This window comes from Equus caballus, chromosome 2 (assembly GCF_041296265.1).
Source record: "Equus caballus isolate H_3958 breed thoroughbred chromosome 2, TB-T2T, whole genome shotgun sequence".
NCBI lineage: Eukaryota > Metazoa > Chordata > Mammalia > Perissodactyla > Equidae > Equus > Equus caballus.
Genome location: NC_091685.1, coordinates 44,692,969 through 44,720,743, shown reverse-complemented (window position 1 = coordinate 44,720,743; position 27,775 = coordinate 44,692,969). Strand labels below are relative to the sequence as shown.

General features: G+C 51.3%; 1 protein-coding gene and 1 non-coding gene across 30 annotated transcripts in view; both read right to left on the bottom strand.

Moving 5' to 3' along the window:
- NPHP4 (nephrocystin 4) overlaps positions 1-27,775 on the bottom strand; it is a 128,837-nt gene that overhangs the window by 19,803 nt on the left and 81,259 nt on the right. For 18 of the 29 annotated variants that reach the window (XR_011436569.1, XM_023635897.2, XM_023635899.2 and 15 more), the window contains 8 exons: positions 26,157-26,218; positions 24,164-24,271; positions 23,891-24,042; positions 23,546-23,737; positions 22,889-23,076; positions 9,918-10,078; positions 6,538-6,718; positions 817-942 (listed from right to left, as the gene is read on the bottom strand). Coding sequence is in view for 28 of the 29 variants with exons in the window: in XM_023635897.2 (XP_023491665.2) it covers positions 817-942; positions 6,538-6,718; positions 9,918-10,078; positions 22,889-23,076; positions 23,546-23,737; positions 23,891-24,042; positions 24,164-24,271; positions 26,157-26,218 (1,170 nt within the window). In the remaining variant the exon portion in view is untranslated. The remainder of the gene's footprint in view (positions 1-816; positions 943-6,537; positions 6,719-9,917; positions 10,079-22,888; positions 23,077-23,545; positions 23,738-23,890; positions 24,043-24,163; positions 24,272-26,156; positions 26,219-27,775) is intronic. The other 11 variants (XM_023635898.2, XM_070261069.1, XM_070261071.1 and 8 more) reach the window with 1 other exon arrangement.
- MIR9063 (microRNA mir-9063) lies at positions 5,958-6,078 on the bottom strand. Its single transcript, NR_128086.1, has one exon. It is a non-coding gene; the product is annotated as a microRNA mir-9063 (primary transcript).

Below are 27,775 nucleotides of genomic sequence, written 5' to 3'. Positions count from 1 at the left end.
CTCTCCCTAGAATGTATGAGGACCCACAAAGTTTTGGCTGGAGTTTCAGGGCACTCGTGGGATCCTGGAGGCCTTCCAAGATGGAACCAGAGGCCCCCCCAGTCCTAACCAGCCACAGCTCTGGGACTCCCTCCTGGAGCAGAGGTTCAAGGCCAACAAAGTGAGAGGACGGTCAACACTCGGTTCACGTAAGATGACCTGCAGCACTGGGGGATGCTACTTAAAGAGCAGCTCTCACTTCTCAGTCCAACAAGTATCTGATATTCAGCTCTGTGGGTCATTTTAAAGGGATAGAAAAACTTCAGAACTTCCCTGCTGTGAAAAATATTTTCACCAAGCCCAGGTCTTTACTTCCCAAGCTTTGCAATTGGCTACTCTTCCTCTTCTCAACATGGTGAGTTTCAAATTAGTTTTTGTAAGTCAGTCTATATTCATCCTTACCTTTTCTTCATTTCCTCTTCCCCTGCAGATGAGCAGCTAACCAAAAACAAACGCTACTCATAGGAGTATAGTTTCTCTACGAAATAACACAGGCAGCTTCACAAGCCCCGTCAAGGAAGAGATGGGTTTGATGAACACGGTCAGTCGACATGGCCTGGAGGTCCACTGAGGCAGGGCACTGACAGCCACCGCTCTGCCCCCAGATGCAAAGGGGTGTGGATACCAGCACACAGGCTCACACGTGCACGTGTGCACACACTCAGGCACACCCACACACATACACACAGCCTTCTGCTCCTCGCTCCACCCCTCCCCTACGCCAGTCCCGCACACGTACCACCCGCCACCCTCAGGTCCAACGCTCTCTCCACTCACGTCTTGGGCCCCCACGCATGAGGAGGCTGCCTCCCTCGAAACGGCTGGCTCCGTCATTGGAGATGACCCGGGACCTGGAAGGTGGCAGCAAGCTGCAATCTCTCACTCTCTGTTCACACAAGCGACCTAAATTTAAAACACCCGGCATAAGATATTGATACCAAAAAGAGTCTGATGAAATGCATCAGCACACCCTCTAAGGAGTTCCGGCTTTCAAATGGCCCATCCACACCCCCTGACCTGCTAAGATCCCCAATTCCACTCTTGGTTCTGAATTTGTTTTGAAATTGAGAGAGGATGGGAGGAGCTTGTTTTTCTCTGAACTCTTCCTTCTCTATGTTCCTATTCTCTTCCATCTGAGCATCTCTGCTTTCCCACGATGAATTAAAAACAAAAGCTCGGACGCTCAGAGTGTGCTTGCACATGGACTCTCACTTCTCGGTCTCGGGAGCTGCCCCAAGCAGCCCGGTGACGTGCATGGTTCGCAAACTCTAACATCAGCCTTTCGAAAGTCACATTGTTCAAGGCAGTCCTTCGTGCACTTCTGTAGACATCTGACTCCAAAAACACTCGAAGTAAAAGAGCCTCTGCAAACTAGAACCTTCTGGAGCTGTTTTCATCTGGAAGCCTTCGGAGATAGCGACCCTGCTTCAGAGGGAGGGACACGTGCCCAGAAGCCCAGCACAGCATCACACTTCCCTCCAGCTGAACTCGCCAGCATGGGAGAGTCCCAGGGGATGAGACTGTTTGCACGCAGAAACGCTTCTCCCGGGAGGATGGACTCCTGCCCTCGGAACACGCCACCTCTGCGTGGACGTGGCTCCCACCTTCGGGAGGCCACGTGCAGCCAATTAAGTTACGTTCCAAAATGAACCATGCGAGCTCCAAACACAAACCGCTGGTGCTGCTGACGTCCTCGGTTCCAGCAAGACGGTGTTGAACACACGCAGGTGTGGGGTGCCTGGCGGTCTTCCTGGGAGCTGTGAGAAGTAGAACCCCTTCTGGGGGCCCATTTCCCACCTCTCTGCAACCACTCCCTCCCGGCCTCCGCTCTGCCCTGGGGAGGAGGACAGTGACTTCCCTGCTCAGCCCCACCCTCCTCGGCCTGTCTCCAGGTCTACCTGCTGCTCTGGGCCTCACGACAAGCTCTGCGCCTGCAGGAGGCTGCTGTCTTCAAGGGAGGTCAGGTGGTCTCTGTGCTGCTCCACATGAGAGCCACCCCCTCCAGGCCCCAGAAAGTTAGAGAACCCAAAGATGTTGGTGGGACAGCAGACCGTCCCCCAAGACTGGTAGGACAAAAGCCCTGATCTAGGCTGGGAAAGGCGAGATCCAGAAATGACAGACAGACTGAAACCACCTCTGATCAAATCAAGAAGCGATTCACTTGATATGGTCTGAAGGTTGGAGACACAGCCGCGAACAGAGCCTCCCCCCCGAGAACTTCCATTCCCATTTTCAAATCCCTTTGGTCTTGAGTGTTTTCTGGGAATCAGCTCGTGCTGGCCTTCCTCCAGCCTTCCCGCGACGGAGCCTCTCTGGGTTATCTGCTCTGCCGTCCTGCTCACAGCTCAGAAAGCAGCCCTGGCCAACGCTGCCATTTTAGCCGTCTTCCACACCTCCCTCAGGGAGACCACCACGCCAGGGAACCTCCCTGAGGCAGCTTCCTCAGCTCAGGGAGGGGCAGCATGGGGTCAAGCCACTGGCCCTCAAAGGCTGAGAAACAGTTCTGCAGCCCAGGCTCTGCTGTGGGCATTCACGCCATCATCACTGGACGCCAGACAGCACGGCTGCCTCCTCCCCGGCCAGTGAGCTCCTCACTTCCTCCTTCTGCTGAGGCCAGCGACAACCCATGCCAGGACTCCTCCTAGGCAGCTTCCACGCCAGCCCCGTCCAGCAGGCACGCCCTCTCCTCCTGCTGTTCCTTGCGTGCCACCTCGGTGTCAGTCTCGTGATGTGAAACAGACAGCGGCGGTGACCCCCCCCCCCCCCACACACACACACAGAAGGGCTGCACGCCACCCTGTGAGGTCCTGCTTCTCCTCACCGCCTCACTCAAGCGTCGGCCATGGCGCTGCCACCTTCAGGCTCAGATCTTGCGGACATCTACGCTACCACTCCTGTCCCTCCCTCTGGTCCTGCTTCTTGAGAACAGGCATCGGGAGTCAGAATTGCTCTGGAGAGAAGCTCCAGGACCCCCTCCGCCATGCCCACTCGCCGTCCGCCTACAGCTGCCTCCACACTCTTCCCAGGGGTCGTCCATCTTCCCCTGCAAACTGAGGCTGGCAAGTCTTTTCCAAAAACATGTTCTTCTTGCTCCTTTGGATCTATTTTTGACTCCTGACAGCTCGCTGTCGCAGGATCACCATCCTCATCCCTAGGAGAAAAAGCTGGTGTCAACACCCCTTCACGTGGAGCAGCCCAGGGCCTGTGAGCACCAGAGTCCAAGAAGAACAGAATTCCATGGCAGGCCGGGCTCTCAGACTTGCCTGCTCATGGATCTCCTCTTGAATCTTCCCACCTCTGGGCTAGGTCAGTGTGGTCACTGCGAGGGTGAACATCACAACAAGGAAGAACGGGCCAGTGTCCTCAAGGAGTCCCCAGATCCCTGGGGACGCGGAACAGTGAACAAGCAGAAGGGCAGGGACAGACAGCCTGGCTGCGCAGGGAGGGGGCAGCAGCCTGTTCCAGGGCCCAGCCAGTGGGCGCCAGAACTAGAAGGCCTGGCACTGACACTCGCTGTCCCAGCTCTCCCCCCACAGCCCTGCCTTCCACATGAGAGAGGAATGAAGCGCCCCCAGCCCCAAGTCCTCGGTTCCTGCCACAAGCTCAGAGACGGTCCGGGCTCTTCCCACAGCAGGGACGGTGGTGCAGGGCCTGACAGGTCTTGGCAAACTCTCCATCCTGTCCTGAGGACCTGCTCCGCCAGTCGCTCGGCAGTGGGTACTTGCCCCCTCCCTTCACTGTGGGGCACAAGGGATTCACGCCACACCTGAGAGAAGCCGGAATCTTCTGTAGCTTTCTCCACCACCTTAATCCAGCGGCTGGTGGTTCCCTGAATTGCAGGCGAGGAGGCCCTTGGTCCACCTACATCTAACTGAAATGAGTACTGACCTATTTTAAGCCTAGTAATCACTCCACTCTGAGAGCTACACAGAAACTGCTGCAGGGTCAGGATTGGTCCAGCCAGGGACAGGAGGCCAGCATGCCTGGAGCACAGGCTCTCAGGAGGAACGACTGCCACTGCAGCGTTGGGAGCAGAGGACCACCTCCCGACAGACCAGGGCCATCCCTCGGCTTCGTCACCACTTTCTCCTGCTACATCTGTACTCAGAGCAGTGGTTTGTTTAGAGGATGGGACGACAAACTAGATAAGCTGAATTCACATTGGCACAATCACCAAAGGACCACACAGGAGTGAAGAGGCTATATTTCATCAGGGCACAACCCGTTATCTGAAATTGCCACAGGTTTTCTCCCCCTTCAGTGAGACAGAAGGTTACAGCTGGGGACCAACACGTTTGTGATGGGAGCAGCAAGTCCCTTCAAACGCACGGGCTCCTGACTCGGCCGTACAGCTATTCCACACTCCGCTGCAAGAGGAGAGCACGTCACCACCACCTGACCCCAAACCCAGGTCATCTGTCAAAGTCCACACCACCCTGCTCTCCTTCAACCCTGAGAACACAAGTGCTTGACTGTGAAGCCAGGGGTCAGGGCCGCCCGTGCCTCCCTGGGAGGCCCCTAGGGAGGGCTGCAGATACAAGTGACAACAGAGCTCCCAGCTGAACCGTGGTCATACTGCAAGACCAGGATCACTGGAGTAAAAGAAATGGACGTGGCTCTTGTGATGTCTGTATGAGGAAAGACAACTGAAAGAGAGCTGCAGAAGAGGCTGTTGAGAGCGTCACAGAGCGAGAAGCCACCTAGCACGAGGACGGCCCTCTCCCACGGGAAGATGCACAGGAGACCTGGGGTGTTGGCAGCAGATGCCTCGTTCCGCGGCCTCACACTTGAACACACCACTTGTGAACGTGGGAGGCACACAGTCTGTCCAAGCGAGACCGAGCCGGGCACCGTGACACTGGCATCAGCCCTGCTTGTCACCCTGAAGGCTCACAACACCATCAGCCAATCTGCTGGCCCACCGCTCAGCACATAACCACCACTCTTACAAAAAAAGAAAAGCCACAGCACATTTTTTTCCCCCAAAAATGCAAAATTTACGGAGGAAGCCGAAGCACAGCTGCAGTGACACAAGCGCACTGCGTGGGGCGTCTGTCCTCTGTTAATCTCTCCCCGCCCACGTCCGCACGGATCCTCTCGAGCTGGGATCTCAGACTCTCCTTCCCATGGGCTTATCTCTCTCTTGCAGGCAAAGTATGAAAATGACAATTTAAGATAACATATAATGGAGCTAATCTTTCTTCTGAAGATAAGATTTTAAAACCAGGAGTCACTGCACATTTGTGGGCTGGTGAATTAAATATAAAAATAACCAACACAATCTCAAAAGCAGAATGTTTCTTGCGACTCCCTCGGTCACATGAGCTTTTGGATAATGTCTGCTTCTCACATGTGGCTCATTTATTCCTCCAGAACCTAACTGAGTTTTGCTGTTTCCATATTGTCTTTTTTCCAGGCTGCCTTGGATCTGCAGTTGTAAACAAGCAGGCAGAAACCTCAAACCCAACTTAATGAGCTGTGCGCTCGCTCCTCCTGCTGCTCCACCCCAGCCCTGCCTGCCTCCATGTTGGCACGGGGGGATGTGGCCCGTGGGGCTTGAGGCTTTAAAATCAGGCTGGGTTTTGAGGAATGGAAAATTCCCCAATAAAACGACAGTGAGGTTTGAGTCCTGCCCAGACAGACACAGCTCCAGAAACTTCAAGTCGCTTGGTCCTTTCCTGCTTTCAATTCTGCCTAGAAAACCCCCAAGCCTTCCACAGTCCCCTCAAGAGAGACTACTGAGTGGGCTTGTCACTGGCCACACAGGAGCTCCCACTGACCCTCTGCTCTGAGGCGGGCAGGGGCAGGCATGCCCGGCCTACAGTCCCCTGTCCCATCGGGGCCTCAGCTGAGCCTCCAGAACGTCCAGGCAGGACCATCCCAGCCACAGCAGCCCCAACGCCCTGCCCACTGGCACGCAGAAGGGGGAGACTCAGGGCCTTGTTCCGTCTCTCAGATAGCAGCTCTCGGACACCACTGATGTAAGGTCAAGGCGCCAGCTCTAAAGAAGGACATGTGTCTGTCCCCTATTCCCAAGCTGTATGGAAGGTCAAGGACATTTCTCTTTCTCTTCTCCGCAATGAAGCAGTTCTGTGCACTGATACTTCAGAGGAAAATCTCTCCTGGAACCAGTCACTTTATTGGAGGATGTCACAGAGATGCCCGTGGGTGGCACTAAGAAACAAAATGTAGGCAAGACCAAGATGACAAATGATCCAAATCCTGATTAGAAATCAGGAACCAAACTACAGGACAGGCTCAGTGGTCAAGGGCAGACCTGGCAGTCAAGGACAGACTCTCAGTGGTCAAGGGCAGGCTCAGTGGTCAATGACAGACTCAATGGTCAAGCTAATAAGAGTTTTTCTGGATGGGATCCCACTGAGTGTATGATGCCCACAGTGTGGCTGCTGCCCACAGGGAGCTCACGCTCCAACTGGGATGACAAGCAGCTGCCTGGGAAATGGCACGAGACCAGGCAAAGCTGACAAGGACTCTTACCCACATTGGCCAAGGTGAGGTGCAGTCGGCCCTTCACCACTGTGTGGACACCGATGGGCTTGACGCTGCCAAAACCAGTCACGTCTCCACTCACCACCATCGTGTCCTGCTCGTATTCAGTCGCCACGACCTCAAGCTCATGTGAGACCTGCACAGCCGGCCGCCCTTGGCGGAGGAGATGCTGCAGAGGAGAAAGGCACCAATCAGAGGGCAGCTGGGGCAGAGTCCACCTTCTTCTGAAAACCTGAGTCCTTGATATCAAGTCTTTTCCACAAATTCTTTAATAAAGTGCAACCTGATTCACTCACTGGGTAAACACTGGGGATGCACAGCCCGCCTCATGCAGCCTCCTCCATGGGGAGAAAGACGGGAATGGAACAACAGCACAAGGCAGTGCTGCTGAGCAAGCCCCATCTCCGGGACAGTGAGAGCGCCAAGGGAGGTCTGAACTGGATCAGATCAGGTCAGAACGAAGATGTGCCTGCAGGCAGGAAAGGCGGGGGACACACCAGGCCCAGGATGCAGAGTACAGAGCCCCAACCCCCCGGCTGGGAGCAGAGGGCTTCACTATGGCTGAAAGACAGGCCAGGGGTCAGGAGGAGGGGTCGTGGGGTGGTCAGAGCCAAATCACGAGGACCTCCGTGCCAGGCCCAGGCTGGTCAGTGCCGAGCGAGAGCAGACGCAGGGCAGGGTCAGGACCTTCCTGATCACAGCTTCTTCCGCTGATCAAGTTGAACCCCTCAGTCCTCTGCCTGAACCCAAAGGCCAGTGCAGCCGACTGGGGGGGATGATGAAACCACACTCTGCCTCCGGCCCAGCTAGGACCCTCTCCCTGTGAGGCCTTGGGAACACGGCCCGACCTCTCAACTAGCGCTTCCCACAAAGAAGGGAAGCGGAAGCGCGGGGCCAGGCCAGGGCCCTGGCTCAAGGAATTCTTGCACTGCTCCCACAGCAGCAAAAGGGCTTGTCTCAAAGTGGAGACACCTCGACCTGCTCCCTCCCTAGGGCCCAGGGGCTTCCAGCTGCTTCTGACTCTGCCGGCTTCGCAGTGCTTGTCCACAATGCCCACAGCCACATACACGGCCATGGTGCAAGGGTCTCGGTGGCTGGACTACCGGAAGACCCCTCTGGAGAACAGCCAGGCAATGCAGGCAGCGACGCCCAGCCGTGCCGGGAAGCAAAGAGAAGCCAGCAGAAACGGGACAGTGCTTCTCACCATGAGGCTGTAGCAGCTCCTTTAAAAGCTAACACCTCACAGAGGCAAGAGCACAGGAGGCAGCGGGCCCCTAGTCGCATTTCAGGAAGATCAGCCTTGACGGCCTCCTGGGGCTGCAGGTCCTGTGGCTCGGGCACCTGAGGATCCCACGTTTGCACACCTCTCACTCAGAAATGCCACTTCCAGGCAGTTCTCATCTAGGCAGAGCATGATGGTAAAGGCACCAGCGTCCGAGTCAGAGCTGGGCTCAACACCTGGCCCTGCTGTTGTCAGCGTGACCCTGGGCCTCGGCCTCTGCGCCGGACACAAGGATCTAGGGCTGCGCTGAGGACACGTTCAGTGAAGTGGAGGAGCAGCCAGGCATCGAGGCAGCTGTCCTGCTGCCCTAACAAGGCCAGCACTGCCAGCACCCTCAGGAAATGAGCTCAAGATGCAAACGGGCGTCAGACGTCCACCATGCTGTCCCAAACAGGAAAGCAGCACCAACACGGCCGACCACAGGGAACGGGGTAACCGCGTCAGAACATACCCACGGCGGCGAGGACGAGTCCATCAAAGACTAACACAGCGCCTGAAACACCCCGGGGTCTGCAGTCACAGGGGATTTTCCTTCCTTACCCAAATTTTCCATCTTTTCTATATGAATTTTGAAGTTAAGGACTTCTTTATTTTTAAAAAGTAAAATTGAATTTTAAGTTATCCAAGTCTGTTTCAATAAACATAACAGCATTTAAGGGGCTCCTCATGAAGGACAAGATCAAATAACTCCATCTCCAGGTGTGTAGCACAAACGGGACATGAGAGTCCAGCTGGGGATAAAGCAGGAGCGACCAAGGGTCCCGAAGGCTCCACAGCCAGGGTTCCTCTCTGATCCTCCAGTGTCCCAGCACCGCCATGGGCATCTCCCCCGTCCTCCCTCCCTCCGTCCATTCCCCTCTTCCCTCCCTCCCTCCATTCGTTCACTCTCGGCCATGCAGTACCCACTGCAGCATAGGACTATGCCGGAGATGGGTCAGCAACCATTCCATCCCACCCTCTATCTGTCACCAGCCAGTGTAGGAGACAGACAAGCAATGGCCATGATGACCCCATGAGGCCTAGGTCACAAGCCATGTGGGGACTGAGGGTCTGGGATGAAGAATGAGAACAGCAGCCGACACCTACTGGTCCTCACTTGTGTGGACCCCCACCCCAGCAGTTTGTGTGCATGCAGGGCCCCAGAGGAAGAGGAGCCTGGTGTCAGGGGAGCCATGCACACAGCCCGGCCACTGCAGTACAGAAGCCATGAGCTCTTCACGGTGAAGAGGCGTGGAGGTGCAAGGAGTGACGGGTCTGGATCTGCAGGTCTCAGTGACCATGCCAGCTGCTGCAGGCGCAAGGCTCAGGCAGGGGGACTGAGGAGGGGCTGGAATCCTGAAGGAAACAGCTGGGTGGGATTAAAGAAAAGTGGATGAATGTCAAAGAGACTCAGGAGCTGCAGTTACGTGGTGCTGTCTCCTCGCCCACCTCCAGCCCAGAGCTGGGAGGAAAACTCTCAGGATGTCACGTCAACAAGTGGGCATGGCCCCGTCCTGGGCCCAGGAGCTACCACGCAAACTCTACGTTGACTCTCTGGGGTCCCCGTCATGCAACAGAGAAGGCTTGGGGAGAGATCCCAGGGAAGAAGATGGAATTAATGCATGGATTTAGGTTTTAGTATGAGGAGAATGAAAAGCACAATCAGAGAAAGAATTGGATTCTAATACTAATTAGCATTAGAAAAGTACAATTCACTAACTGATAACAGGCACAGGTAACGTTTTCACACCCCATCCCTGGATCCCTGGTCCCTTCCTTCCACGCCAGGCCCTCAGGTAACAGGCTGACCTGGAGCTGCTCTCAGGGAATTTACAGCCTCAGGTCAAAGGAACGGAAGGCGACATTACCTGGTAGGTGGGTTTGGAGGAGGAACTGATAACCGAATCTAACCTAGCATTACAGAAGTTAGACTTCGTGAGAATCTTTTCCTTTTGGGAAGGAGAGAATTCAGCAGTGTTTTTAATTTGTGAACAAGAAGCCGAACCACAGTCCAGAGCTGGATGATGATTGACAGTACTGAGCAGACAGACCTGCCCAGGAGGGACGCTCCCCCCTCACTGTGCTCGGCCCACAGGAGACCCGCTACCTTCATCTGCACGGCCGCAGATCCGACGAGGAGCAAGGAGTCACCGTCCCAGACGTCGATCTGCAGGGTCTGCACAGCCAGGTAGTGAGTGAACCAGCGCTGCTCTCCAGGTTTCAGGAATCCAGGATCCACCAGGTACTTCAGCTGGAAGCCGGGAGACCCTGTTCAAAGAGGCCCCAGACAAGTGCAGAAGTAACTGGAGTCATTTATCATCTTTACACTTTGAAGAGATTCCTGCTCTGGTCCTGATTACTAATTTCTGCTTCCATCATAGCTACAGTTTAATAAGCACATTAATCAAAAACACCATAAAGTATCCAAATTAACAACAAAATGAAGAGTCGTGTTCAGCAGACTACGTTTCTTTCCAATACATACAATAAACTCCACCCAAAATAAAATTTATGGTTGTCGCCAAGTCCCCGTGACACAGTCCACACTGGACGAGAATAAACGTGGTGGGCTGGCAGGGACTTTATTATTCTGGGCGCACGGGATTCAGGGAGAAATGCAGCCCAGATCTGTTGGCACCGGGACGGTCACACACACGCAGAGCTTGAGCTGAGATCAAGCTCAGCACACGCCGCTCAGGAGCCCCAGAGCCCCCACCCCACGCCCCAGGGGACCCAGCCCCTCCAGGGCTCACTCCAGGCTCCCAGGCTTATTACTCAGAGACGGGACCAGACTGTGGCCCCTCCTTCATCTCCTCCAAGTGGCGTCGTCATTAATTCTAAACTGACAAAAGTGCCACTGAAATCACCGTCAGTTAAAGTGTCAGAACAGCCACGCTGGGGAGCACATTCAAAACAGCATCTTCCCCCTTCCTATCAGAAATGTGACAACATTCATGAAGCCCTGATGAGGAGAACACTGGCTCTGGGGAGGGAGGGGCAAATGTGTACTTGGCCCCATGAGGCCCCGGGCTGAGGTCCTCACCCTACTCCAGCCACTGCAGCCCACGGGCGCCCACACGGCAATGTCCCCTCTGCTCTCCTCAAGACCAGATGGCACTTTCAGCAGAAGAAGGGAAACAGGCCCAGATGGGGACACAGCTCTGGGGGCTAGAGGGGAGGAGGACCCCCGGTGGGCCGAAGGGAAACGGAGTGAGGCCCAGCTCCAGCCACAGCGGGATCATGGGTGGGGGCACCTCACAGAGTGGAGGCACAGGAAGACGTGAGGAAGAAGGCGGGGGGAGGGGGGAACCTGGCAATGACATAATGCAGTGGCAGGCCAGCCCCCAGCATTGCATCTCAAGTGACCAGACCAAGTCACAGGGCCAGCGGAGGCCAAGAACACTCATGGGCCAGCTCTAGAACTAAGTAGCCCGTGGCGTCTCGTCAGTCTCACAAGACGCACTTAGAGACAGGCGCCCTGTAGCTGGTTCCCCAGAGGCGCAGTGGGACTGAAACAAGTGCCCGTGAGTGGCCAAGCCCACGCTCGCGGCACCAACCGCACAGCTCCACTGCCAGGCCCGCCGGGACTGCAGGGAGGGCGCAGCTTGAGCACCGAGCTCCACAGTGCTCAGACTCCTGGCTCAAACAGGCAGAACAGATTTGAACTCTGTGGGCCGACATCCCAAATGACACCTACGGACACCGTTCCCTGGGTGCTGCCCACATTCCACCTCCAGCGTCTCCCAGAGCCACTGATCCACCACCACTGGGCTCTCCACCCAGAGATCTACTTGCACCCAAACGCAGCACGGCCCAACTGGGCCCTGCATCTGCTCCCCAAGTCAGCTGCTCCTTGCCTCATCCCAAACTGCCCCACAACGCCCAGCTCGCCGGCTCCTCCTGCTGCACCATCGCTAGCTCATCAGCTGCCAGGTCCTTTCAGTACGACCATTAATTCACAGTCAGCCAGGGTGACGGTGCACTGAGCGCTCTGGGGGCGACATTGACAGCGTGGGGGCCATCCCAGTCTGGGCACCGTCACAAGCCCCTCATGCTGGAGCCTCCCAGTTCTTCCCCACTGCAGGCTCAGACAACCTGCTCCTCAGTGGTTTTTCCCTGAGGTCCAAGCTCTGCACAGTCCATCCCACAGCACTGCCAAAGCGCCCACAAAGGGAACACTGTGTCATCTCCCTCCACTCAGAAGTCCATGCTGGTGCTGACTCAACCCAGACAGACTCCCAGGGGCAGTGGCGCCCCCGCAGGGTCCACTCAGGCTCCCGAGCTTACCTCCCTGGCCCCTTCACAAACACCATGCCCCAGCCCAGCTGGGTCCTTACTGGGCCTCAGTCCAGCCCCACTCCCATGTCCGAATCTGGTAGCTGCTCCTCCTCTGGCTAGATGGTCCTTCCCCACCCCTCTTCTCATTCTCCACGTCTGCATCATGACTCACAAACACCTGCTCTGTGAAGCATCCACATTCCCTCAGATGACAGACACGAGGACACTCAAGTCTACAACTCACGATGACTGTACAGCAGCTACAAATATAAGGAGCAAATAACCAAGCAGACATCTAAGGATGCAAGGGGAAACAGACGAAAACACAGTGATAGTAGAGACTGACTGACCACTCTCCTTCCAATGCAGGTCATGGAGACGATAAATAAGTAAGAACATAGAAGACCAGACCCGCCAATCCATAAGATAGAGCGTATGCATATACATCTAACTCTGTACCCCAATAATAGAGACTACATCTTTTCAAGTGTATCGGAACATTAATAAAAACCAACTGTATATTACACCACAAAGAAAACCTAAATATGCTCCATAAGGCAGAAATAATACAAACAATATTCTCTGATCACAATGCAACAAACTGGAAATTAGAAACAATTTTTAGAAACAAATTTATATACTTACTCTAAAATAATTCTGTCAAAGGGAAAACATAATTAAAACAGATTTTCTTGAAAATACTATTTATCAGAATCACCAAAACATAAAGCAACAACCAAAGGAAAATTCATAGCCTTGAATACTTTATATCCATAAAAACAAAAGAATTAAAATAAACGAATTAAGCAACTCAAATAAATTAGGAAAATAACAATAAAGAAAATCAAAAAGCCAAAGGAAGGTAATAATAAAGACAAATGCAAAATTTAATTGATCAGAAAACAGCAAAGCTTATAGGAGGCAAAAAGAAAGACACGGAAGGAGAAATGAGCAAATAAAATCATGACTGTTCTTGAGCAGGACAGCTGCCATCCTACAAGTGCAATTCTCTCCACGTTAACCTTTGAGCTCACCAGAACCCCAATCAAGAGCCTAAAAAGTTCATATGGAAAACTAAACAAGCAGGAATGTCCGGAGAACCCTGCAAGGAGGAGCACAGTGGTGGTGTGGAGCTTACCAGAAATCAGAACAACGTAAGGCTCTGACAGCACGACAGTTGTGCGTGGACAGACAGACAGTCTGAGGAAGAGCTGGCCAACCCAGCTGTGAGCTCAAAATGGCTTTCATATTTTCAAATGGTTGTAAAAAAAAAAAAAGAAAAAAGATCCCATATGAGACGCAAAAAGTCTGAAATATTTACTATCTGGCCCTTAACAGAAATCAGTGTGCCAACCTCTGGTTTAATGGAACAAAAGAGAAAATCCAGACATAAACCCAAGTATTAAAAAAATGTTGGTATAGGGGCCAGCCTGGTGGTGCAGCGGTTAAGTTCACACATTCCGCTTCGGTGGCCCGGGGTTCACTGGTTTGGATCCTGGGTGCGGACATGGCACCGCTTGTCAAGCCATGCTGTGGCAGGTGTCCCACATATAAAGTAGAGGAAGAGGGGCACGGATGTTAGCTCAGGGCCAGTCTTCCTCAGCAAAAAGAGAAGGCCCGGCGGCAGATGCTAGCTCAGGGCTAATCTTGCTCAGAAAAAAATAATGTTGGTTTATGATACAGGTGGCTCTCAAGTTACTAAAGAAAAAGATGGACTTTTTTAATAAATGGCAGTGGGTCAACTGGATAGACATTTAAAAAAAGATAAAACTGGATCCACGTCCCATCACACAGCAGGATGAACAAATAGATCAGAAACCTAATGCAAAAGGAAATCTACATGTCCTGGAAGAAAACATGCATGACTGTCTTTACGAGCTGGGAGAGGAGAAAGCCTCATCCAGGGCTCAGGAATCTAGAAGCAATAAAAGAAAAGATGGACACATTAGACTACATAAAAATAACACTTTACACAGCAAAACCCACCGTAAACAAGTAAAAAGACAAATGACAAAGAAGGAAAACATATTTGCAATTTACATCACAGGCAACAGTTAATCTCTCCAATAAATAGAGCTTCCCCCACCAGAGGACAAAATAGACTAACAATCTGATAGAAAAATGGGGAAAGATATGAATAGAAGTTTGCAGATAAATACAAACAAATATCAAAGATGCTCAACTTCATTCATTCCAAGAGGAATACAAATTAAAACTTCAGTAAGATCCATCTCATATCAATCAGACTGTAAAAATCCCAAACTTTAACCACACCTTCTGTGGGCAAGCCCTGAGCACACAGGAGCCTCACGCATTGCCAGCAGAGCACGGAGAGGTCACATGAGAACAAAGGGGAGGCGGCCCTGTCTATCAACATCACTGAAGCCTGGATCCCAGAATCCCAGTCCTAGCAATCTGCCCTAAAAACACAGCTCTGTACACAGAAACATGAGGTTACTAATTGCTGCATTATCTGAAATAGCAAAACCCTGGAGGCGACCCAAACATCCCTCAGCAGGACACGGGTTGAACGAACCAGACAGAGCATGCACCCAGTGCAGTATGACGCAGCTGCAAAACCAATGCAGCTGATTTCCACAAGGAGGGGGTCTCAGGATATGGGTCCTGAAAGAAGCAACGTGACAAGAGCGTATTTTTGGTGTATATTTGGTGTGCTACCTATTGAATAAGAAAAAAAGGAAAAATAGAAATATAAATATTTGCTTATTTTAAAAAAACAAAACAAACCAAAACACTAGAAGGAGAAGCCAGAAACTAAAAGCCTGGTACCTCTGGGAGGCTGAGCAGGGCAGGATGCTCTGAGGGAAGGAGAGTTGAAGAGAGCCTGAAGTACACATTTGACTACAGTTTTACATTTTGAGTCTTGTAAATATTCACAAAAATTAAATCAAAAAGGAAAGAAAGCAAACACAAAATTGAAAACAAATTGAAACAAATGAACCTGACCAAATATCAAATTGGTAACCTGACTCCACAGAGAGAACACTCGCAAGGGCTTTGCTCACACTAAACTAGCGCTCCCTCCCCGGCGGATACGGCCCAAGGCCAGAAGAACGCAAGGAAGGCTGACCTGTCATCAACACATGCATCGTCAGTACTAACATCAGCAGTGTAATTCTGAAAATACGTTACATAAATTGTAAGAGAAGTGAATAAGTAAATATATTATCAGGAACCACGATTTTCAGGGTAAGAAAAAAGAGATACAAATAAAATATTTTAAGGAAAAAATTCTAAATCTGCATTAGAAATATCAACATGAACTCAGGTTTTAATACACATTCCCTTGCTCTGCCCAGTGAAAAGCCTAGAAGCCGAAGCACCCCAGATCTTGATCTCTAAGAAGACTCCCCACTCAGGAGCCAGGCTCAGAGGAGAAACGGCCGATCCAGGTCTGAGGCCAAGAAAGTACTAGGTGAGCCCGGGACTCCGCACCGTTCCAGAGGCAAGGCCGTGCCCAAGGACCAGTCGGGGCATGTCAACAGACTCACATGTCACACTGGCCAAATGGGGGAATTAGAGCATCAAAAAGTAGTAACAGCGACTACAACACAATGAATAAGTAAAGATCCAAGAGACCAGAGTGATACTCAAAAGACACAACAGAAAACAAAAACCAGACACATTAAACCTCGCCTGTCACCACTGGAGGAACTATTACAATAACTTCGTACTCTGAAAATTGGAAACTAAAGGGAAAATATTAAACATTTGTTCTGTCTCTTTTGGAGGGCAGATAAGTAGTTCACCCCTGGTTGATAAGGGAAAGTTCTTTTTTTATAGAAGAATGTCGGCTAATAAAAGGAGGCCAAATATAGAATTATGAAAATTACCATTTTGAAAACTCTTATTAAGTAACTGATCCACGCAAAGCTCAGCCAAGGACGTTGAGAGAGCAGGTGAAAGGTTGTTGGGTCAGAGATTCACATGAAGCCAAAGAGCGGCCCTCAGAACTCTGCGCTGAGAGCAAAGCGGAGACGCCGCTGTCTCCCCTGGAGACATCTGGGGCAGGTGCCTTAACCAAGTGACCAAACCAGCACCCCAACAATGCGACCTCCTGACCGTCAAAGCTCCCGAAGGGATGCCACATGAAGCATGTGGTACTGACAATGAAGTGTTCATGCCAAATCCGGAATCAGACCTAGCCTACAGCTTAAACCCCCAGCACACAAGAACTACCAGAGATGAACAAGGTCAGCAACATGAGGGAACCTTCAGATACACAAAGAGCATGGGACACTCCACAAGACAATCTGCATGATCTCTTCAAAAAGTCAGTTACTGGAAAAAAAAAAGAAGAATGCAGGGGACAATTCCAGATGAGAAGAGATTAAAGAGAAAATTACCAGTGCAATCCATGGACCTGGATTGGATATCGAAGCAAAAAGAAATAGCTATAATGCACATATGGGGGAAATAGGAAATTTTACTATGAAATCCTGATTATCTTAAGTATGAGAGTAGAATTGTGTGCACAAAAGGGCGTCCCTGTCTTTAAGTAATGCACATTGCTGTATTTAGAGGTGAAGTGTTACCACGCCTGCAACTTATGTCCAAATGATTCTGAGGGAAAAAAAGACAAACAACTAGTTAAAGCCAGTACTTTCAATGCACTGACACACTTTCTGTAGGTGGGGACACAAGAAGAAGAGTCTTGGAGAAGGCACAGGAGGGGTGCTGGTCTGCTGCTTCCTGGCTGGGACAACCCTGGACAGAAGGCAGATGAGACCCCTTCAGAACAAGAGATGCTCTTGGCTGACCCAGAACTCAATGACTCCAGCTCAATGACACAGGGAGGAAGACCCCACTAGACAAAAGCATCGAGAGGAACATGTCAGAAAAACAAAATTCCAGGCCAGAAAGCAAAAGAAACAAAAAGGAAGGAACACACTGCGCATATGGTGGAGAAGGACGGGACCCACACAAGCAGAGGACACCACAAACTCAGCCAAACCTTCCTGAAAGGCAGGGACAGGAGTAAGAGAGGAGCCCCAGGGGCACACCCTACTCCTGAAGAAAAGGACTTCTGCTCACAGCTTGGGACATCAAACCAAGGAGCTTGGGGCAGAGGCAGCCACCACGCCCACAGGCTGTGGGTTCCGGAAGCTTCTGCTCAGGAGGCTGCAGGTTTCTCCCACTGGACCAGATCTCCTCTGGCGGACGTGTAAACTGGTACAAGCACTGGGGAAAACCGCTTGGCAAATTTACTAGAGCTAAGCACGTGCTACCCTTTGACCCCGCAATTTCACTCCTAGGCGCACACCCAACCCAAACGCATGCACGTGTGCGCCAAAGAATGTTCAGAGCAGCATTATTCAAAAGAGTCAAAAGCCATGGGGCTGGCCCCTTGGCCAAGTGGTTAAGTTTGTGCACTCCGCTCCAGGCGGCCCAGTGTTTCGTTGGTTCGAATCCTGGGCGCGGACATGGCACTGCTCATCAAACCACGCTGAGGCAGCGTCCCACATGCCACAACTAGAAGGACCCACAATGAAAGAATATACAACTATGTACTGGGGGTCTTTGGGGAGAAAAAGGAAAAAAATAAAATCTTAAAAAGAAGAGTCAAAAGCCAGAAACTATTGCAATGCCTGGGAACAGCAGAATGGATAAATACTGTGGAATACTCAGACAACGGATTTCTATGCAACCAAGACAAAGGACGAACTGCTGCTGTACAGCAACACGGACGAGCCTCACATATGCTGACACGTAACGTTAGCAGAGTTGTTAGATCCAAAAGGGTACATGCAATACGATCCCATTTAAGCTCAAAACAACAGGCAAAACTGATCTGCAGTGACAGAATTCAGAGGAGCGGCTCCCGTGGCGGAGGTTAACGACTGGGGGTGGGAGGTGAGGCACGACGGAGGCCTCTGCGTAACGTTCTACAGCCCTCTCTGGGTTGAATGGTAGTTATACACATGTTCACTTTGTACAAATTACACCTTTTATAAAAATTAACTCAAAATGGATCATAGACCTAAATGTAAAACACAAAACTATAGCACTCCCAGAAGATAACAAAGGACAAAACCTAGGTGACCTCGGGTTTGGTGATGACCTTGTAGATACAAAAGCATGATCCATGAAAGAAATAACTGATAAGCTGGATCTTCATTAAAATGAAAAACTTCTGCCCTTGAAAGAAACTGCTAAGAGAATGAAAAAAGCAAGCCACAGACTTGGAGAAAATATTTGCAAAACACACATCTGATAATGAACTTGTATGTAAAATCTACAAAGAACGTTTAAAATACAACAATAAGGAAACAAACAACCCAGTTTAAAATTGGGCCAAAGATATGAACAGACACTTCACCAAAAAAGATATATAGATGGCAAATAAGCATGAGAAGAAGGGCCACATCATACGTCATTAGGAAACTGCAGATTGAAATAACAATGAGATATCATTATACACATATTAGAACAGCTAAAATCCAAAACACTGCCCAAAAACTGAACAAAACTAAACCTACTCTTACCACATGACCTAGCCATTGCACTTCTAAGTATTTAACCAAAGGAGGCGAAAATTTACATCTACACAAAATCCTAAACAACAATGTTTATAGCAGCTTTATTCATCGTTGCCAAAAACTGGAAGCAGCCAAGATGTCCTTCAGTAGGTAGAAGGATAAATAAACTGTGCTCCATCCAGACAATGGAGTATTATTCAGCGCTAAAAAGACATGAGCTTTCAAACCACAAAAAGACATGGAGGAACCTTAAATGCACATTGCTAAATCAAAGAAGCTAGTCTGAAAGAGCTATATACTATACAATTCCAACTGTATGCCATCCTGGAAAAGGTAAAACTATGGAGACAATGAAAAGATCAGTGGTAGGCAGGGGCTGGGGGAGAGGGGATGAGTAGGTGAAACACAGGGGAAACTTAAGGCAGTGAAATCGTTCTGTCTGACACTGTAACGGCAGATACATGATGTTATGCATTTGTCAAAATCTATAGAATCTACAACACCAAGAGTAAACCTTAATGTAAACTATGAGCTTTAGGGGCTGGCCCGGTGGCGCAGCAGTTAAGTTGGCACATTCCACTTCAGAGGCCCGGGGTTCGCCGGTTCGGATCCCGGGTGTGGACATGGCACTGCTCGGCAAGCCATGCTGTGGCAGGCTTCCCACATATAAAGTAGAGGAAGATGGGCATGGATGTTAGCTCAGAGCCAGTCTTCCTCAGCTAAAAGAGAAGGATTGGCAGCAGAGGCTAGCTCAGGGTTAATCTTCCTCAAGAAAAACTATGAGCTTTAGTTAATAACAATGCCTCAATATTGGTTCATCGATTCTAACAAGTGGACCACGGTGACACAAGATGTGGATAACAGGGGAGGCTGTGGGGGCAGGGAGTATACAAGAACTCTCTGTACTATCAGCTCGATTTCTCTATAAATCTAAAACTGCTCTAAAAATAAAATCCATTAATTTAAAAAAATTCATGGAACTGTACACTTTGTTGTATGCACGTTATATTTCAACAACAAAAGAAAAGAGATCCTAAGTGAGGTTCATGAGAGACTCAGTGCTGGACTGATGCAGCTTTGAAGGCTTGGGGAACCGTGCCCGTCCAGAGAGGAGCCCCAAGCTTGCCCATCGAGGGAAGACCCCCCAAGCTTGCCCATCGAGGGAAGACCCCCCAAGCTTACTCATCCAGGGAGGACCCCCCAAGCTTTAGCTGCTGAAGGAAGCCCAGATTTGCCCAGGCAGAGGGTACCCTTGGCTGAGGCTCGGCTGTGTAAGAAATGGAAAAGGACTTTTTTTTTGGACTTCAACTTAAGAATTTTGGACTCTGAATTTTAATTCATGACAAGAAAATTTGATTTTGGAGTTTAATTTCTTCGGACTTCAAATTGCTAGGAAATTTAACTTTCGGACTGATTTCTCTCTGGGAAAGTCATAACGGAAAGGGGTTGGTATTCAAATCAGGAGCATCTCTAAGTGGTTGGCCTTTTTTACTGAATTATCTTAACACTATCATTTAACCTCATTACAGAACCTCTGATGAGCTACACTGGGTAAAGCGATTGGAGAGAATTTAGAATGGGAGATAGAAGAGGGAATGAGTTTTCGGCAATGGGTGCTAAATCAGCACGTTATTCGGATCCATTCCAGAGCCTTCTGGGAATGTAAGCTCAACTGTCCAATGGTCCCGGGAGGTGTGGCAAAGCAAAGGCAGTTGGGTTGGGAGACGCGGTCCCAGCAAGGTTGAGAAACTACCCTGGTGGGATCTGGTCACAGCTCGGGCTGCCCAGAGACTCAATGCTTAGGCCTAGTGAGTGGAGAGAACACCCGGGAACAAGGCAGGAGAAGGCCCTTCTCCAGCCCGTGCTTCCCTGCAGAGGGACCTCATGTGCCCGCCCCCTGCACAGCGCACTCTCCTCCCAGCTCAGAGCAGCTCGTCAGCTGGAGGGTTGGGGGAAGGAACAGGGCCTGAGCTGCTCACCCTTCCCCTCTATCTTCTTTTCAGATTTGCCCACAGGAAGAGAGGATGTTAGGGTCCACAGGCAAGCAGGGGTCGGCAGCTCTGCCCCAGGGCCTGAGGCTAGCTGCTGCCGTCCAGCCCCACCTCTGCCTGCAGCAAAGTCCATCCAATCAGGGGTGAGTGCCTGCAAGTATGTCTAGCTCTCGGACTACCCACAGGCCCACGACAGCTGACTCTCGATTGACCTGCCCTTGGGAAGGGAAGGAGCATTACCTGTGCACCTGTGACCTCTCGTGCCCACAATTTGGCTGACCCCGTCTACTGCTTCTTTGTTTTCTAAGCATTAATGTTCATTTTTTAATTTCTTTCCTTCTACTTTTATTGGGTTTCTTCTGTTTTATTCACCAAACTTCTTGAGTTGAACAATTACATCAGTATCTTAAAATTTTGATACTTTCTTCTTTCCCAATATAAGCATTTAAAGCTGTAAATTTTCCTGTAATTACCATTGTATTTGCATCTCACTAGTTTTGATATGCAATATTATTCTGTCATTCGATTTTAAATAGTCATTTCCATTTTGATTTCTTCACTGACCTACAGAATAATTAAAAGAATGTTTTAAAAGTCAAAAAAAAAATCAAGTTTGGAGCTTTTTGGGGAGAAGGAGTGACTGATTTCTGACCCTGTGGTGTTATGGTCAGAGAATGCCATAAAATAAAATTTGACATAGACTCCCTTGGTATGTGGTAATATATGCTCCGTGGCCCATATACGTACATATATCTATGAATGATCAGTTTTTATGTTTCTAAGTATGCTTGAAAATGATGCATACTCTCTAAATTGGTTGTATAGGTTTTATAAGATCATCCTTTTAAACTATAATTATAATATCCTTAATTTTTTTCTGCTTGATCTAAGAATTTACCGAGAGAGGTGTGTCACAATCTCCTACGACTGTAGGGTTGTCAGTCTCTCTTATAAAGCCCCTCGGTTTCTCCTTTTATTTGGAGACTGTGTGTGTTGGACGTTCACAGACTCTGAACTGTTTCTTTTCCCAGTGAATCATCCTCTTGATTATTACTCAATAGCCTCTTTACCCCAAGCTCTGCATTCGCCTTTGTCTCTTGTCTGATGTTAATATTGTTAAACTACTTTCCCTTGGTTCGTATTTTAATAAGTCTTTTTCCACCTGTTACTTTCTACTCAGGAGGCAGCAGTAATTCAGATCCCGACTCTGTCCCTTACGAGCCATGTGACTGGCCAAAGACAAGACAACTGACCATCAATAAAAATAACAACATATTTGGTCTGTTTTGATCCCCTGCCATTTAAATCCCTTAGTTCATAATGATACCAGAAAAAAGATCAATGGCCTCACCCTTGAAGGATGCTGGGAACTGTCTCACTATTCTGAAAACTAGTAAATGAAAGAGAAGAATCAAGCTTTCTTCTACCTTTCCTATATGAACTGCACCTCAAGGTAACCACAGAGCGGATATGGGGAAGTTTCTCTTTATGGAACCACTCCAGCAGGGCTCTAGAAGTAAAATGTCACCACCATGCAACCTCGAATGACAGAATCAGTCTGCAAGCAGCAGTCCTAATGGCCACAGACGCTGCCTGAAAAGCAGCAACGAGACGTCATGCTGTGCAGCACCAGCACAGAGAATCCTGCCCAACAAAAAGCACGCACCTCATCACGCATCTAGAGCTGACTCCCAATTTACAGGACACGGAGAGGAGCACCTTGAGTGTCACCACTGGGACACAAACATAGCACAGCCTGCGGGAAGCTCCACGGGGCAAGCAACATGGCTCCTTCAACACAAGAACTGAAATGCAAAGAGGGGACGGGACGGTGGTGGCAACCACAGAGAGAAAGAGACTTGAGAGGCACACTGTTCCGACAGGTGGACCCGACTGAGATCCTGACTTGAACAAACTATTAAAAAATTGTATGAAGTTATTGGGAAAATCTTAGCATTGGCTAAATATTTGATAATATTAAGGAATTATTACTAATTTTCAGATGGGATAATTTTATTGAGCTCACATTTTTCAGAAAAGACTCCTTAGTTTTTTAGATAAACACAAGGAAAAATTAATAGAATTATATAATTTCCAGGCTTTGCTTCAAAACAGCCCCGATCTGGGGAGGGCCACGTGGGTGCATGGTGGACGACTGTTGGAGGGGAGTGGCGGGACCCTGATCCGCTATACCACCCTCTCAGATTCTGTGTGCATCTGCAATTGTGGGTTGTGCGATATTATTTCTAATAGTAAAATCCACGAAGGCTCGCGCTGAGCTTCTCCCTGTGCCAGGCGCGAGCACTCACCAGCGTCATAGGAGCCGTCCTTCTCAATCAGGACGAGCAGGTGCGACAGGGGGCCCAAGCTGGTCTTCCCAGTCCCGTCCAGCTCGACCAGCTGCAGCCGCGGCGTTGTCGTGGGGGGGAAGCGGTAGAACTGGAAGGTGAAGCGCACGGTCTTCGGCCACGGCAGCCCCCAGCGGCCCTGTGACACTCTGAACCCAACAGCAGCTCGGCATTAGTCCAGCGTTCGCCGCAGAGAACCACGCTCTCGTCACATGCACACTGGTGCACAGAATGCCTGGGCGCCACAGCAAGAGCCCACCTCCCTCACCCACACGGACAGCACTCCGTGACCTTGGGGAGCCCACTGGACACCAACCCCTTCAGCTCTGGCTGGAGAGCAATGCTCTCAGAGCTGCACGAACACCCGAGAACCAGCCAACACACTGGCTACATTTTAATCAAGGACCACAGAAGACGGAACAAAGCAGGTTTTACAGCATCTGGAAATGGCTGTGAGTGGGTCCTAGCCAAACTAAAATTAAAAAGGATGGCATTCCTTAATCTAATAAGACCTGGGCATAGAGACTTCTGCCAGGCAAGAACCGCACAGAAGTTTTTATCAATGCAAGAAATGTAAAAGACAGTAAAGGTGAACAGACAGAACACTCAAGAATGTACCTGCTGAAGGCAAGAAACTGCAGCACTATTTCGTTGCTTTGTAGACAATCTGATTCTTCCTTTTGAGGGCTGAATTTCACAGGATCTGCAGGGTTTACAGCCTCGGCTGGTTGCTTATTGGCATCCAGAATCTCAGGAAAGCCGGAGGATTGCAGGAGCACCAGCGAGGCTCGCGAGGGCTTACTCCCAGAGCTGAAACAGAGAGACGTCCTCAGTCAGCCTCCAGGAGACGCCGGGAGAGAGCGGGACCTGGACGCCACCTCTCTGGGGAAAGCCTGTTGTTGAGAGTCAAGTGGTCTTGATGGCACAGCACCTGCCCGAGTCCCTCCCACCCCCACCCCTCACCTCCTGGTCTGGGCTCCCACGATGACCGGGGCGTGCACAGGTGTGAAAGGCAGCTCCCGCAACTGCTCAGCGACGGACATTGCCAGGACTGAGGACGTCTGGCTCAGGTCAGCCTCCAGGTGAGAGATCCTCCCCTGCAAGGGGAGCTCCTGCTGAATAAAACAAGGCCCCAGGTGAGGCCAGCAAGGATCCCAACCTCTAACGACCAAGGATGCTTGGACGTGGGGGTTCGGCAATGAACTGCCTGCCAGGGTAGTGGCTTTAGCAACTTACCGCCTGGGCCAGGGAGGGCTCAGAGCCCAGTCGCTGCGAAGAAGAGCGTGTGGCCGAGCGGCGCTGGGCCTGGGGCTGCGGGGAAGCCGCTAGCTGGGAAAGCGACAGCTGAAGGGAGGAAAGCTTGGGTAAGATGATAAAATGCACCCCAGTAATTTCAGGAAGCCCCGCTCACCCACATTGGCACACACCCATTAGAAGGAAGGAGGCCTCTGGATGCAGCCAGAGAAGGTAGTGAGGTCTGCAACCTGCTAAGCGGCTGCTCTGGAACCAACACCTGTCTAATTTCCTTTACTCTAGTTATCCAGATGCAACTCTGTGATCTCTCTCAGGTCCAAATATTTGAATGAAAATATTATTACAAGGAAAAGTAAGTGGAAAGGGGGAAAGGGCCGGGGACACCAGGTTCTCTGCCACTCCTGGGCTGCGGGCAGGCTGTTGGTTGAACCTCTCTGGGTCTCGCTTCCATCCCTGGACTGAACATCTCCAAGACCCCTTCCCCTTCTCACCCCTGAGTGCCTATGACATGAACCTGCCTGGTCAGCCAGTGACCACAGTGGCAGCCACTGCGGCTCTGGAGACAGAGCTGGGATGGAACCCACGCCGCCATGGCATTATCGTGTGACTGGGGCAAGTCACCTAAGCTCTTCTTGCCTCAGTCTCCTCACCTGCAAAATGGAGACAATAATAGCACCTGAGTCACAGGACTATCGTGAGAAGTAAACGAGAATTCACAGACAGGGCTTGGCAAGGGGTAAGCCTTCTATAAATGGTACAACTACTTGGAAAACAAACGCTGCGCTAAAACGCTGGGGGAGGGACAGAGGGCCCACACTCTGCTGAAGAGCCATCCCCAAATCCCAGGCTCTGTCTGTAAGGTACACGCCATACACGGGACATCTGCCGTCCACGGAGAAGCACTCGCACATGAGGAGACGTCGAAAGCGTGGATGAGGGGGCGTGAACGAAGGGCGACCTCGGCGGCATCTTCAGGGAGCAGAGAAGATCTCAGGGTCTGCCCAGCTCCCTTCAGAGCCTTTCCTGCCCCTGGAAGTGGGAAGGGCTGTTCTGTGGTCCCTGACCTCTTAGGGGTAACATGGAAACTGCTGGAGGGAAAGCGCTGCACCAGGCCAGCAGGAAACCTGGGAGGCTGTCCCCAAACATGTGTCTTCAGGCCAACACGACATTCACTTCTGATCCGGTTTCCAAGCTGCACGTATACACTAACCACTTTCTGAGACAGCCTTTGATACTGAATTATTCAGCTTTTCTGGAAAGTTAATTCCCAGGGTGATGCAGGCAGACAACTTCATCAGGAGGACAAGCCAACTCTGACCTCGTTCAAAATCACGTGGCCAGAGCCAGTCCGGAGCCATGGGAGAGCCCCTTGACCTGCTCAGGATTCCAGGGTGCGGTGGCAGCACCCTTCTTTCCACTCAAAAATGCTTGCCCGTGGAGAGGACACTTGCCTTCTGAGAGGCGTGCTCAGCAGGCCAGGCCCCTGTCAGCTACAGCCCCGCCTCCACCAGCACCAGCTGCTCAGCCTACAGGCCGGCGCTGCCCCAGGGGCTGGTGACAGCCAGGCACCTTCTCCTGGCAGAGACAGCGGGAGAGGAGGGGTGAAGGCAGCACCTCGATGTCTCAGGAAAAAACAAGGGCTGTTCAGTCCTGAAAGATTCTCCACCATGAGACGTAACTGCCAGGGAGAATATGTCATTTTTAAAAGTGTTGAAACACGCCTTCGATGGCAAACTGGAGGATCACTAATCATCACCGGAAGCCATGACCCTAAGGGACAGGAGGGAGACTGAGGACAGCCAACCATCCCAGCCAGCAGCTCCTCCCCTTCTGGCATGCCAGGACCCTTCCCAGCCCCAAGAAAGCAAACAGGACATCGACTGTTTTTAAAGATGCAAAGAGAACTCTCCTGCACCTGGAGCATTAAATAATTGATTTTGGAATTCTCAAACAGGTCTCTTGGGCCTGGACTTACCCCTGGTCCCACCGGCGAGTCCTGGGGAGTGGTGAGCGCCTGGGGCAGTGGCACTGGCGGGCCTGGGGAGAAGCACATGGGGACAGAGAAGGGGGCGTCAGCCTCAGCGGGGCCCAGGGCACCCCGCACCCAACTCCATCAGGGCCCAACACATCTCCCTGGGCTGTAGGTGGTGCTCCCGCTCAGAGCTGTGCTGCCCAAACACTAAGCAGTTTGCAGAAGACGTGGGCGCACGAGACAGATCACGGCAGCCCCCTCAGTCAGCGCCTCAGAGAACGGTACCTGAGCTTGACCTGCTGTCACCCCAGCCCCCCAACTTCGCACAGCCGGCCTCATTCTTCCGATGGTGTGGTCTCACTGAGAGTTGGCTTAATGAGAGGTGAAAGTTGTCGGACACTTAAAAGTTCTCTAACGTGCCCACCCTGTTGCTTTCCCATCTTTCGTCTGCTCACACATCCTGCCTTCAAAGAGCCAGGCTCTGATGTCTGCCTGGGCTAGTGCTTCCCTGGCTGGGGCCGACTTCTTGTTTTGTTAAGTCAGAAACTTCTGAACAGAGGCCCGCGGCAGACGTTGTCAGCCGGGCTCACATTGCACTCCATCACCCCGGTTCTCCAGCCCTCACAGCCCCACCAAGGCCTGAGCAGCACGGTCTGTCCTCTGAGTCCGTCACTCTAGGTGTGAGCATGTCAGTACCAGGAACAGTCCAGGCCAGCCCCTCATGCAGCCCCCTGAACAAGGGACCAAGGGTGTCCTTTGACCTTGGGGATGCCAGCCTGGTTCCAGATGGGTCCAAGGTGCCCATCTACAGAGCGAGCAGCGTCCTCCCACAGGGCCATCCCCACCTGCCCAGCACTGTCCCCACACAGCGGCACAGGGACAGGCAGGGCTGGTGTTTGCCTGTGCTGCTTCCGCCTCCCATCCCCGAGCCACGCAGAAACCTCAAGGCAGAACAGCCCCCAGGGCTCCCGGGCCCTACACTCCCGCACAGGAGCCCCAGGCATCTCTCAACTGAGTCTCCAAAACCTCCCACACTGCCCACACTGTTGTCTCATGATCACTTCAAAATTACTGCTCTTCTTCCGCCTTCACCTACAACGGCACTCTCTCCAGTCTGGCCCCCCACCCACTCGAAGACCCGGGTACAACTCATCTGGATTCCCTGAGGACCACAGCCCATCTCCAGCCCTTGGGGCCACACCCTGACCCACTCATCATCGTCCCCTTCATGAACACCAGACTCTGTCTGCAGGGCATGGACACCACCCACTGCTGGACTTTAGGACAGCCAAGACCCCGACAAATCAAGGCCCTCCCCCAGGAAGACTAGTCCTGCCTCCCGACACCCTCATGTGTCCCTGACCGCCCACCTGTGGCTTTCTCTCCCTTCTCTGTTGCCTCTGCTGCTGAAGTCCCCACACAGCCACATCTAAGCCCTGGAACAGGCAGGCGCCAATGATGTACATCAAGCCAACGAAGTGCTCACAGCTCCCTGTGCCCTGAATCCCACAGCACACAGCGAGGGTGGGCACAGAGTGGGCACTCAGTTCCTACTGACCAGTCAACTGAGCCACGGGGGTCCATGATTTTAGACGCTGTACCCTCTGTATAGAGAATGCCCA